This window comes from Myodes glareolus, chromosome 2, assembly GCF_982192425.1.
Source record: "Myodes glareolus chromosome 2, mMyoGla1.1, whole genome shotgun sequence".
Taxonomy (NCBI): Eukaryota; Metazoa; Chordata; class Mammalia; order Rodentia; family Cricetidae; genus Myodes; species Myodes glareolus.
The window spans coordinates 98,612,638-98,626,631 of NC_142027.1; the positions used below are offsets into that span (position 1 = coordinate 98,612,638).

A 13,994-nucleotide genomic window follows, 5' to 3' on the forward strand; every position below is an offset into this window, starting at 1 on the left:
TGTGGCTTTCAGGCAAACATGTCAATGTGTTCAAGAGATATGTAACCAAAATGCTGCCTATTGTTTCTTCTGACATTAGACACCCTACTCTGATAGATGTTATGGGCTGAACTTGCACAGAAGGGGCCTTGAAGAATGCATCTGCCTGAGGCTGATACAGTCCAACAGCTGAGAACCAGGGAAAGGCTGAAATGGGGCAGATTGGAGGTGCAGCAGTGATGCAGTAAACAGGAGTTGCTAAAGGAGGTGATGGTGCAGGGTACAAGATGGGTCGTAGACCGTGACTTAGGAAATGAAGCAGGTCCTAGGGCCTGCTTAGGGGTTAGTTATATATTAACCACATGAGACATGATAATGTGGAAACGGAAGTCTATTCAGGCATAGAGTTTTCCAGAATCATTTTGTTGGTAAAATGCACCAAGCAAAGCTGATATTTCTATATTTAAGAGAACAATGCCTACTCCATGGGATTCCCTTTAAACAATAGGTTCAATGGGAAGTACTTGGATTAGTAAACCAATCATAGCCTTGATGTCTGTTCTATTTGCATTTTATGGTCATTTAGAATCATTGAATGTGAACAAATGAAAGATAATGTAAGCAGAAGCTGTGTCCAAAGGCAGCAGTATAGACAAAAACTGTTGCAGGTGTGGAGACGGATCAAGACCCAGGAGGCTGAGTATCCTGCACTGCTTCTCTTGTCTCTGTCATCTTGAGAAACTCACCTGTGCCAAAATCGAATGTAATACCCAGGTCTACCATCAGGCCACAACCCAAAGGTATGTGCAGTGCCTGTATTACCTGATGCCTAGTTAGATTCATAGAATGAGCTGGAGTCTGTTAGAAGTGGTCTTGAGAACACAAAGAAAGAGACCACCACTCCCACTAAAGCATCTTAGCAAGCAACTTCTAATCAGGAGAGTAGATGCTCACAGAAGTGGCAGAGCAAGCATACCTGGACAGTAAGCTGTACTTTTTATCCCTTTTAACACTATTATCCATGACCAAAGGAAGGAAAGTGGTTGTTTGCAAGATCTGAGGTCTAACTTCACAGTGTATGCACAGTTGGCTAGTGTGGAAAAGAATTATGAACAGTGAAGAAGGCAGAGGGGAGAAAAATGTATACTGAATGAATATAGATATTTCATTTTTTTTAATCAAGGAAAGGAAATTGGTTCCATCTGTCTGGAAGAACATGTCTAACACTTGAAGAGAATGGGACATGTAGAATGGGACATCCGGGAATGGAGGAAGAAAGTTTGTAAGGCACAGGGGTGTTCAGAGTTGACGGAAAGACAGGATTTGTTTCATAGTATTTGACAAGAAGGATGATCATTTAGTATTTCTTACAGGATTGGTTATTATTGACTCATAGGGGTATCCAAGGAGATATGAGGAATAGATATCTGACTTTTTTGCACCATTGTACACTAGAGACAATGGAACTGATTTCCATGATCAGGGTGCAGGCAATGTTAGCCAAGAAGCAGAGGGCAGGATGGACTAACAGACAGTAGATGAAATGCTATGATAAATTGTAGTAGTGATCTGCGCTTAGGACGCAGATTTGGTCAGGGTGACAGCCGAGCTCTTAGGCCTGTCGCTGCCCTGCAGTGAGAAAGAAGCAGTTCAAGACCAAAGATCTCCTCAGGGAGTCTAGGTTGCCCCAGGCCTCCTTTCCCATCCCTGTAGAGAAGTGGCTCTTCCTTTGTGTATGTTTCTTCTGAGACTGCCAAGACTCTTGTGAGCCCTGCTGCTGAAGCTCAGCTTCCATGGTAACCTGAGGAGAAACTAGGTAAGCTTTCAGTTCTGGGGAGTCCTAGCAGTAATCACTAGCTATGGCTGACTCCTTTCACCCTGGGCTCTGACAGGACAGAAGGACAGCACTGCTGAGTCTCCTCAGTGAGCACAGGGTGAGCTCTAACAGGGTCATCAGTCAGCACAGCACACAGCCCTCAGAATCCAGCTGGATTCTACTAGATCATATCCTTTGATCTTCTGAAAAGATTGCCACATCCAGAAGAAATCTTTAACACTCTTACAAAAATAAAAGGAAATAATACATTGTTAACTCTCCCAGAGGGAATGGTATCAGATTATTTCATGGGTATGTGATCTACCATGAAGATATATGTTGTGTGGGGTTCTTCACAGCATTCATTATTAAGGGAACAGATTCCAGTACCTATTAAATGAATTTACTGCACTACAGGCTCGACTTTTTGCCTATACAATAGTCTGTCCCATACTTGATCAGACACTCATTTATGAGATTCCTGCACTCACTTCCAGTGTCTGTATGTTTTGCTAGTCGCTGAACAAATTTCAAATCCATTATTCTTCTCCTACACCACGGTACCCAATTCCCACCACTTTGTTTCAGCCAGCGACACCAGAGACATTATGTCCCTGGACACACTTACCATGCTGAGCAGGAAATCAGGTAGGTGAACTTCAATCTCCTTCCCATCCTCCAATCCCAGTTCCCCAGTCTTATTCTCATTTTTGGAACAGGCCAACTGTTCTGAACTCTCTTTTTTTTCTGTCCCCATTCCTTGGAAAGTAAACAAATCCTCTCTCAACCTTCTCTTCATCCCATCCCTTTGTCTTGGTCACCTTCACTGGAGACAGTCTGTCACTGCAGCACTTCTGGCCATGCTGATCATGGAAGCAAATAGTCAATCTTTCCTCTCCTTTCTGTCCTTCATTTTCAAACACACAGTCACATCCCTAACCCTGGACTAGATTATGTGCTGGATAGGGATGTGAATTCATCCTCTTTCTCCAGCTCCCTGGTACTTTAGAGATCAATATGGCTGACCTAACTATACTCCCTCTTTGTGTATCTTCTGAGACACTTGCCAATCTAGCTCATCCTATTCTTTCCTGCAAGCTTCCAATACTTAGAAACACTGTCCACCTGGAACCACCAGTGGCCACACCTGGAAGAGACTCAGAGCATTCTCTATATATAGGCAACCCACAGCCACTACACCCCCTCCACAAATCCTGTGAGGGCACCAGAAACTAAAGAAGGAAAAACCTACCCAACAGACAGGCAAGACCAGATATCAACTACTGGAAGTGAAATTCTTCTAAGCCCAGATGCCTGGATGTCAGCATGAGGACAGAATCAAAACAGCGCCAACAGTGTGTCTCCACTAGAGCTCATCAATAGAACTTCAGTAGTTCCTGAGCAAGGCAATACAGCTGACGCACAGAATAAGAACTTCAAAATAGCTATTATGAAAATGGTCAAGGACCTTAGGAGGACATGAATGAATGTGTTAATGAAATATTTGGAACACAAACAATGGATTTGAATGAAGAAAACAGGACAAGGGTGTAAAAAAATCAATAGAGACAAGTGGAACCAAGGGAGAACTGGAAACAGAAGTGTAAGGGACTGGAACAAGAATCCTAGAGGTAAGACTTACTGACAGAATATAAGAGAGGAAAGCAAAAATCTAGACATTGAAGTCAAGATAAAAGGAAATGGATTTCCCAGTCAATGAAAATGTTAAATCTAATAAAATTTCAAGCACAAGGCAGCAGAAAAATTGGGAGATTATGTAAAAGCCAAATAAGGTCAAAGACACAGGAACTATTTCCAGTAACATCATAGAAGAAAACTTCCCTAACCTGAAGATTGAGCTTCCTATCAAGGTTAAAGAAGCTTAGAGCACTCCAAACAGACTTGATCATTGAACAAATCATACTTGGCACAATATAATCAAAACAATAAAACAAAGAATGTTCAAAGGTATAATAAAAAACATCAAGTAATGCTACATCCACGGCTGTCTCGCCAGTGTAGCAGAAATGCTGACTGAACGGGCAGGTGTTGCCGGAGGATTGGGATCTGTGCTCCTCGGAGCTGAGTTCCAGGCTGTCCCTTGGCAATCAGTTGTGGTGTAATGCCACCTGAGTTGCCATTTGTACTGACTCGACCTGGCTGTCCTTGGAAGCCATATGTGTGTCCTTTTCTTTGTCTTTGTGTTCCTTGTGATCTTTGCATATTGCTAACAGATCAGACTATTCCAGGCAGTTGCGGATACAAACAAGACTGTTGAGGACATTTTTGAAGTTTTACCCCATTATTCATTAAAGCCTTTAAGGAAATAGCCAGTTCTGGAAATAGGGAAGTCATCGTTAAAATAATTTCTTAATGATGTGGAGCAAAAGGAGTTGCTCTTATCAGGAGAAACCTTAGAAGCCTTCTGTAGGAAAACAGTTGCAGCAACACTAGATGTTTGCCTGAGAAATACGTGCAGGGGGCCTATGAAATCTTTATTATGGCCAGAATAACCTAGGCTAATTACAACATCTGACCCTGAGGGTCGGGGAGGGAAGAAAGTTGAGATTTATGGTATGAGACTAGTTTCAGACAAGTTTGAGATCATGTCTTTAAAATTTCCTCGCAGAAAGTTTTCCCAGGAAGATAGTGGCCTTCTCCTGTCACACCCCAAGATATTCTGAGCACAAGGTCACTTAGCCCAGCCAGCCGCCTGGTACAGACTGGGCGAAAGTCCTTGTGCCCAAGTCAAAGCATTTTCAAAGATTCTTTTTGTAAACTGTTTTATGCTTTTTTTATGATCTAATGATGTATGCCTTTGCCAAGTTCTTTGTTTGTAAAAATATAAAAGCCTCGCACTGAAAAAGTAAAATCGCAGCAGCATTTTCAAAATACATTGAGGGTGTCTGCCTGTCAATTTCCTCCACTGTATCCTGAAATCTCCTGTCCTTCATCCTGTTCCCCCACGGTCTGAGTGGCTCCCCTGAGCCGGTCTGTAGCAAAGTAACATAATGGCAGGAATTATTAGAATAAAAAGATGACTGATTATACTAATAATAACTATCATTATGACTAGGGTGAGTAAGGCACCATATAGGACTTGGTCAAGATTCCATTTATATGATGTAGCCAATGAAGTGGATTCTGGACAATTGATAAGCTGTCACAAAGAACCAGGCACCCATTGACCTGGACAGGACCATCATCCTCTGCAGAGAAGAGCACTCAATTGGGATGGTTGGTGTACATCAAGACCACGATACAGAAACTCATCATCTACCACAAGGAGATGCACATTGCACACAAACTCACTACACCTGGCTGATCTCAAGATTAGACCCCTGAAAACCTTGTCAGCTGGCTTGCCCCTGGTGACCCAGGAAGATGCTCCCTATATGTATGGTGGGCAGGAGAAGACTGCAGGCAGCTCGCTCAACAAGGCTGCACACAATACCACTGGCCATCATCTGCAGCTCCTTGGCAATCAGGTTTCCTTCTAAACTAAAGTCTGTTGATGGCCCTGGGCCCAAAGATGTTCCAAGTTTCTTGTTTGTTTTCTGGACAGTGATGTTCCCCAGTCCTATTAAGTACTGTTTACCTATTTCCAGTACAAACACCTATCTTGCTGTTTACTCAAAGTCAAGAAATCCCCCATGGGGACAACAAATTTATCTGTCTGATTAATCATTAGATGGGACAACAGCACCTTGGGGAATGAAAGATGAAGGCTGTGAACATAAGCAGATGTGACCAGATCAATCCTAGACTCAGTCAAGCAGAAAGAGGAAGAGGCTCCTGAAAACATGTGGCTTCTCTTCTCTGCAGCCACACCCTCTCTGAGCACCTCAGGACGAGAGCAGATTTCTCAGACAGCATTCATCTGCTCAGCTTGGAGCAAGCTGGAACCCATGAGGAAGATAGGGTCTTCTCAGGGTACCCAAGCATCACTCACTCCTAATATCCTCTTCAGGGGAATTTTGTTCCTCTCCTTCTTGCTTGTGAACCCTGTCACCACCCACACATTCATCCCTTACTTTTCTGCTGCCAGAATGGAATTTCCTCTGGAGAAATCACCTCCTCCCCTTCCAGATCCAAGCCCTTTCTTCTGCCCTCTCTCACTGCTTTTTATCCCTTGACATGTCCCACTTGACCCACTCTTCCTTCCACCCTCCTCTTCCTGTGCCTCCTTACCACCTAAGAGAAAAGTGTGCAAGCACTTCTTTACATGTGCTCATTGATTCTGCTGATGGAAATGAGGGGAGAAGAAGATGGGGACCCAGAGTCATCTGGGACACTTAACTTTTCTCATGTGGACTTGGAGCGGGATGGATGCCTCGTCATTGCCCATGATGATGTGACTGGCTTCTCTGTCCAGCTACTTCTTCTGGGGACAAATGAAGTTCACCCTTGCACCCAGTAGGAGATGAGGGATACAGAGCTCACGCCCTGGTGGCTGGAGCTTTCTAACAGGTAGAGGTTTGGGGCACACCTCCTTTCATGTTCTGGCCTGGCTTGCTCCAGAAGCTGTTATGCCCCAGCCAGGCTGAACACAGACCCGGGGTTTAGGAACCCCGGGTCAGGGCCGCATCTTCAGCCCTTGAAAAGAGAGAAACAAAGGACTGTTTTAGTGATATTGACATAGAAAGACTTAGCAAAAAGCTGATCTGAGGAACCAGAGCTCTCCACAGACTTCTTCCCTTCCTAAACTGTTGTCCCGTTGAAAACCATCCTAACTCCTGTCTCCCAGCATCCCCAAGCCCCGCCAGCAACTTCTGCTGTCTGCTTCTGTCTCATCTACGCTAGTCTTTTCATGAATAGAATACAGTGTGAAACTCCTTTTGGGGTTCCAGACACCTTAATGTTTGGGTCCTGTAAATGGCTGAAGCCTTCCCATGGCAAAGTGCCTTCAAAAAGACAGCTCAAATCATATGTGGAATAACTGGCCTCAGCCAGTCCATATACTTAAAACTACATTTTTCATTCTTTGATATTCATTACCTGGATGTTGTATCTTTAGTCCTTGGCATGCAGAGGCAGCAGAAAAACCTTCGAAAAAGGTTTCTGTTGTCCTCCATCTTAGGATCCTGCTGTGTTTCCTCAGATGTTTTATTTTCAGCATTTTCTGCTTCCATGTGTGTGTTGAATGCCTTCATATCAGCACCCTGTGGGGCAGAAATCGCAGGTGAGTTAAGATCTGATGTATAAATCAGGGGAGCTGGACTTAGAGAAACCCTTGCTAGTGTTTTCATTTACCTCCTGTCCGTTATTTGCTTTGGTTTCTGTCATGAATGTTGGCAGAGCCAGCTCACTCCATCTCCTCTGCAAAGGAAACCTAGGGAGGGTAAGATGAAATCCACGCCTCCTGGAGTAGCAGACCTGGGGATGATATTGGCTTTTCCTTCTGTATATATGATTTCTCTTGTACAACAAGTCATTTTTTGCCAAGGTGTCATGCAATCTGTTTGGCACAGTTGTTTCCAGATTCTCCTCAACCAGAATGTGAGTGAGGGAACAGGTGGTATTCACTAACGTAGAAATGGAGTACTCCGATGCTAATTCCCTGGATGGTAGGAAACTGTGATCATTGATATTGATGGAGGAGAGTTCATCCACCACGTCCTCCACCTTTTCTGGTGGGGAATGGCTCTGCCACAGGATGCTAGAAAGAAAAAAAATGCAAAATCAGCACTAGGAGACAAAGTTATGACTATCAGTTTGTACATCAAGAAATCAAAAGTCTCACAAGCATGCTACTGATGCATCTTGGTGGTCAAAGATGCAAAAACAAAGGACAACATTCCAACCACAAAACTGTTATGAGAAAGTGTAAGAAAGGACAGAGCTGGAGATAACTTTGCAGTTGAATCAAAGAGCAGGTTCTTTGAAAGAATGAACAAATCTGACAACCCTTGATATGAACCCCCCCCAAAGGAAGACACATATTATAGAAATGTGAGAGAGGAAAGAGATGACTAAGATCCATGGGAACTCTAAGACCTACAAAATAAATCTTGCACTCCAAAGTGTTGACAATCCTCAAAGAAAGAGAATGCTAAATTCACAAAGTGGACACAAACAGAGATATAACAGATTACCAAATATACACCACCAGCTGCCTTCCCACTGCTCCACCTCAATATGATGATGAATTCAGGATCTTATGAAATGTGCCAAGATCTATATGAGTACAAGATTGAAAGATAATAAGGCTCTCCCTATCAGGACAGCACAGGACCAAAGATTGTATGAAGGATCATACCTGCTTTCTTTAAATACAATGGAGATCAATGATCCTCAAGCTGCTTCACCAGAGACAATAAACATCGTTCTAAACATTCTAAGATGACAGTAGTATCCTGATGCCAAAACAATGCACACACACACACACACACAAACACACACACACACACACACTTGTACATTTGTGTTGCATACACACACACGTTGACACAAACACACTAATACATACACTCACAAAATGCATAATATAATGTTCTTTATGCCCATTATCTGAAATGAGATTCCCTGTGCAACACTGTTTAAGAATCCATAGAAGATATCTCATGTTATTCCACAAAGAATGATATGTTGTAGTTTTCTGACATACACATAGACACAGCTTCAGGTGTACTGTGCAAGTTCCAGAGATATCCTCAGCCTAACTAGAGCTGTGGATGTGTTTGTGGATTCTTAAAAGGGGAGTACATTAAGCACATTCCAGGGATTTTTGCAATATAACACAGCAGATGAAAATGATCCTTGTTCACTATATGTATGGATACAAGTCTCAAGGCATATACTATTCATGTTTGAGGTTGGAAATAAAACAAAAAACCCCAAAAGAAATAGTACCACATGGCCAAAAAAATTATAGAAAAAGGATCAAATTTAGAAAAAAAGTCAAATGGGCACAAGCAGAAATCAATGTCTCAGACACCAGCAATGATTCTGTGAATTAGAAGATGGTGTAGAACATGAATCTCTTGACAACAGAAAGGAAAACTCCCAATGTTAAGGTCTGTGAGACTGGGAAATCCCAAATGTGTCAGGCCCAATGTTAGATCCAAATGTTCTCCATCCAACATGACTTTCTCTGCAGCTTCAGAACAAAGCCCAGGACACTGAAATCCTTCAGGAACAAATTCCTTTCATTTCTCACAAAGAACAAATGATGTCACTGCCAAAGTCGGACCAGTAACAGCAAGGAGTAACCCAAGGTAGTTTCTCTGTCTAATAACAGAGGCTTCATTGTTTTTATCATGGCAGTAAACATTTTGTTAGCAGAAAGCAACTTAAGGGACAAAAGGACTCCCTTGTCCCATGCCCTCTGAATACAGGGGATGCAGGGCAGATGGAGGAGCTGGGGAAGTTGGCGTGGGGAAGATGAGGCTGAAGCAGCTGGTTCAATGGTTTGACAGGTGCTTGCAGCATCCAGTCACCTAATTCCTCCTGCTGCTCTCCAGTGCTTTAAGGTTTTCTGTCTTCCCAAACCAATCAGCACTCTATACTAGAAACCAAGCATTCAGGCACATATGGAAGTGTTAGGCCTTTCACATTAAACCTTGAGGACGTTTTCCCCCAGTCACACCAAGACAGCAGTCTCGGGTGAGCATCATAGTCAGAAGAAGGACAGAATCAGAAACTCTGAGTTGACCTAGACTAGTGACTTGTGTCTGGACTACTTGAGGTTGAAACTCTTCAGTGGCTTTATCACTGTGCCTATAATTCTCTAAGAATTCTCTAGGATAGACATCATCACTTCTACACACCAGATATTCAATTTTCTTCTTAAACTCATATTGATGGATCTAACAGATGGTAAGCCTCATTGAACATAGCAGTGTGGTGGGTTGTTCCTAATTGAGAAGGCTTGGTTTTGTTTTGTGATGGATGGGACATGGTAATTCAGGAAGATCATCAAGAAAATAGGTGACATTTGGGGCTCAAAAAAGCTTGGAGGATGTAATCAAACTGGGGGTGTTCACAGTGCACACCATTTTGAAGCTTACTTTCTGCAAATATCTCCTATTAGCAAAGACTTAAAATCAGAAATGAATATTTTAAAATTGTCAAAGAATCATGCTCATTTAAGAGAAAAAGTTAAGGGTGGTTAAAAACAAGAAACTAATTTGATAGCACAAATTAATTCAAACACCATTCAAAAGATATAGATCAAAACCTACAATCAAGGAGAGAAACACAAACTCTTTTGGTCAAATCAGATCAACATGTCTGTTTTCAAGTAATCAATAATAACCTTGTGAACGTGACCCAAATTCTGAGTCCAAATTTTCTGAGGCCAACACCTTCTCTACAATGTAAGGCAAGACTCAGACTGGCCAGTGCCTTCAATGTGCAGAGTCTGCAAGACCTCACAGTGTGTCCAGTGAAGTCATTGCAAGGACACAATCATGCTCTTCTGGACCAAAAGAATTTTTCCTCCTGTGTCTCCCAGAACTGCATTCATTTCTTCCTGACCTGACCCAATCCTTGAGAAGAAGCAATAAGTTCCATGAGTCCTACACTCATACACTGGCTCACAATGCACAGGAAAGGCATGAATGGAGACTTGGGAAGGTCGATCTCAAACATGCTTGCAGGGCTTTCTGAGTTCGATTGCCTGTGTTGACTCAATTTTTTCTTTTGGGTTCTACTACAAGGTTGTTTCACAACCTCCCCAGATAGCACCCCCCTGTAGTGACCAGGAATTCAGCGATAATGAGACGGTGTTAGACTTCTATTTTTAGAACTTTTAGGAGAACATTTTGACTATAAAGCAAACAGCAGTAACACCAAGAATGCACTCTGAGCTTTCTGCTGACCTAAGTGAGAGATGTGTTATTCACTGAAGAGTGAACACATGGGCTTCATCAATATTGCTCTCGCCTAGACCCTCAAATTCTGTAGTGTCTCTGACTGCTGCAGACCTCCTAGTTTCTATACTCGTGATACTCAGTCCCTTTTTTATTAAACTCTCCATTGTGGGAATCATAGGGATGGTGCCCTGTCCTGAACACGATGATGCCATTAGAAAATGTGTTGTCCCTCAAAATTCCCAGCCATATGTTGTCTCACGAGTGGCACGGCGGCAAGTGAAGAGTCTTACAATAATAAGGGAATTGATACGACCAGGGAAATTCTGTAGGATGTAACAAAGCTGGTGAGTAGTTGAATGCTTTAATTTTTCAGCTAATATGTACTGACAACTGCTTTAAAGTTTAGAAATAAACCAATGTACAAAATGGCAAAGACAAATACATAGATAGTAGAAAACGCTTGGTAATAAAGAGAGAAAAATGGAAGCAAATGTAGAAAGTAAAAAAAAGAAAGGAAAGGGAAGGAAAAAAAGAAAAATCTACTCTGTGGTACCAGAGCTTGCCATAAGATTCTTCTTTCCTAAACTGTTGTCCCTTTCATAAAGTCTCCTCCCTCCTGTCTCTCTGCATTCCAGCCGAGGCCAGCTCCCTGTTCCATCTACTTTTGTCTCCACTACCCCAGTCTCTTCATGAGCAGGAATCAGTGTGAAAAATTCTTCTAGGTTGCCAGATACCTTAACGTTCATTTCCTATAAATGGCTGAAGCCTGCCCGTGGCAAAGTGCCTTCCAAAGAACATATCAAATACAAATGCTAATTTTGTGGTCCAAGTGCATCATTTTCTTGGAACTCTATTTCCCAGTCCTTGTTATCCCTCACCTGGATGTTGTATATTCCCTGCTTCGGGTAGGGAGGCAGCAAGAAAATCTTTCAAAGAGCTTCTTGAGCTTCCCCCTCACACCTTTAGAGCCCCTTCTAGCGTGTTTGTTGGCAGCTATGGGTGTTTTCTGGAGCTGCTCATCTGGACATTCAGATGGTACCTCCTCCCTTATAATGTCCTCTACGAATTCATATTCATTTTCATGCTGGGAAGGGGATGGAGGAGACACAGCATAAACGATGTCCTGTGTCTTCATGCTGGTGATGTCAGAACTGGTGGTTTTGTTCTGTGTGATGTTAGGAATATCTCCCTCAAGAGCTTTTTCATTGTTGATGTTCTCCACGATCTGTAACACATCAAAATTTGTGTTAGTAAAAGTGATGTCCTCCACCCTAGCCTCCTCCTGTGGCCCCTCAGATGTTTTATTTGCAGCATTTTCTGCTTCCTTGTGTGTCTTTACTGATTTCATGTCAGCACCCTGTGAGGCAGAATTCGCAGGTGAGTTAAGATCTGATGTATAAATCAGGGGAGCTGGACTTAGAGAAACCCTTGCTAGTGTTTTCATTTACCTCCTGTCCGTTATTTGCTTTGGTTTCTGTCATGAATGTTGGCAGAGCCAGCTCACTCCATCTCCTCTGCAAAGGAAACCTAGGGAGGGTAAGATGAAATCCACGCCTCCTGGAGTAGCAGACCTGGGGATGATATTGGCTTTTCCTTCTGTATATATGATTTCTCTTGTACAACAAGTCATTTTTTGCCAAGGTGTCATGCAATCTGTTTGGCACAGTTGTTTCCAGATTCTCCTCAGCCAGAATATGAGTGAGGGAACAGGTGGTATTCACTAACGTAGAAATGGAGTACTCCGATGCTAATTCCCTGGATGGTAGGAAACTGTGATCATTGATATTGATGGAGGAGAGTTCATCCGCCACGTCCTCTACCTTTTCTGGTGGGGAATGGCTCTGCCACAGGATGCTAGAAAGAAAAAAAATGCAAAATCAGCACTAGGAGACAAAGTTATGACTATCAGTTTGTACATCAAGAAATCAAAAGTCTCACAAGCATGCTACTGATGCATCTTGGTGGTCAAAGATGCAAAAACAAACAAAGGACAACATTCCAACCACAAAACTGTTATGAGAAAGTGTAAGAAAGGACAGAGCTGGAGATAACTTTGCAGTTGAATCAAAGAGTAGGTTCTTTGAAAGAATGAACAAATCTGACAACCCTTGATATGAACCCCCCAAAGGAAGACACATATTATAGAAATGTGAGAGAGGAAAGAGATGACTAAGATCCATGGGAACTCTAAGACCTACAGAATAAATCTTGCACTCCAAAGTGTTGACAATCCTCAAAGAAAGAGAATGCTAAATTCACAAAGTGGACACAAACAGAGATATAACAGATTACCAAATATACACCACCAGCTGCCTTCCCACTGCTCCACCTCAATATGATGATGAATTCAGGATCTTATGAAATGTGCCAAGATCTATATGAGTACAAGATTGAAAGATAATAAGGCTCTCCCTATCAGGACAGCACAGGACCAAAGATTGTATGAAGGATCATACCTGCTTTCTTTAAATACAATGGAGATCAATGATCCTCAAGCTGCTTCACCAGAGACAATAAACATCGTTCTAAACATTCTAAGATGACAGTAGTATCCTGATGCCAAAACAAATCACACACACACACACACACACACACACACTTGTACATTTGTGTTGCATACACACACACGTTGACACAAACACACTAATACATACACTCACAAAATGCATAATATAATGTTCTTTATGCCCATTATCTGAAATGAGATTCCCTGTGCAACACTGTTTAAGAATCCATAGAAGATATCTCATGTTATTCCACAAAGAATAGTATGTTGTAGTTTTCTGACATACACATAGACACAGCTTCAGATGTACTGTGCAAGTTCCAGAGATATCCTCAGCCTAACTAGAGCCGTGGATGTGTTTGTGGATTCTTAAAAGGGGAGTACATTAAGCACATTCCAGGGATTTTTGCAATATAACACAGCAGATGAAAATGATCCTTGTTCACTATATGTATGGATACAAGTCTCAAGGCATATACTATTCATGTTTAAGGTTGGAATTAAAAAAAACCCAAAAGAAATAGTACCACATGGCCAAAAAAATTATAGAAAAAGGATCAAATTTAGAAAAAAAGTCAAACGGGCACAAGCAGAAATCAATGTCTCAGACACCAGCAATGATTCTGTGAATTAGAAGATGGTGTAGAACATGAATCTCTTGACAACAGAAAGGAAAACTCCCAATGTCAAGGTCTGTGAGACTGGGAAATCCCAAATGTATCAGGCCCAATGTTAGATCCAAATGCTCTCCATCCAACATGACTTTCTCTGCAGCTTCAGAACAAAGCCCAGGACACTGAAATCCTTCAGGAACAAATTCCTTTCATTTCTCACAAAGAACAAATGATGTCACTGCCAAAGTCGGACCAGTAACAGC

General features: G+C 42.2%; 1 protein-coding gene across 1 annotated transcript; it reads right to left on the minus strand.

Annotated features, from left to right (window-relative positions):
* Positions 1-3,628: 3,628 nt before the first annotated feature.
* LOC148123078 (uncharacterized) lies at positions 3,629-11,959 on the minus strand. The gene is made up of 4 exons (XM_087898054.1): positions 11,490-11,959; positions 7,049-7,454; positions 6,794-6,957; positions 3,629-6,391 (listed from the first exon to the last, which is right to left on the minus strand). Exons 1-4 carry the CDS (start codon positions 11,957-11,959, stop codon positions 6,358-6,360), a joined length of 1,074 nt encoding a protein of 357 aa, XP_087754180.1. The 3' UTR covers positions 3,629-6,357.
* Between the last annotated feature and the right edge of the window lie 2,035 nt (positions 11,960-13,994).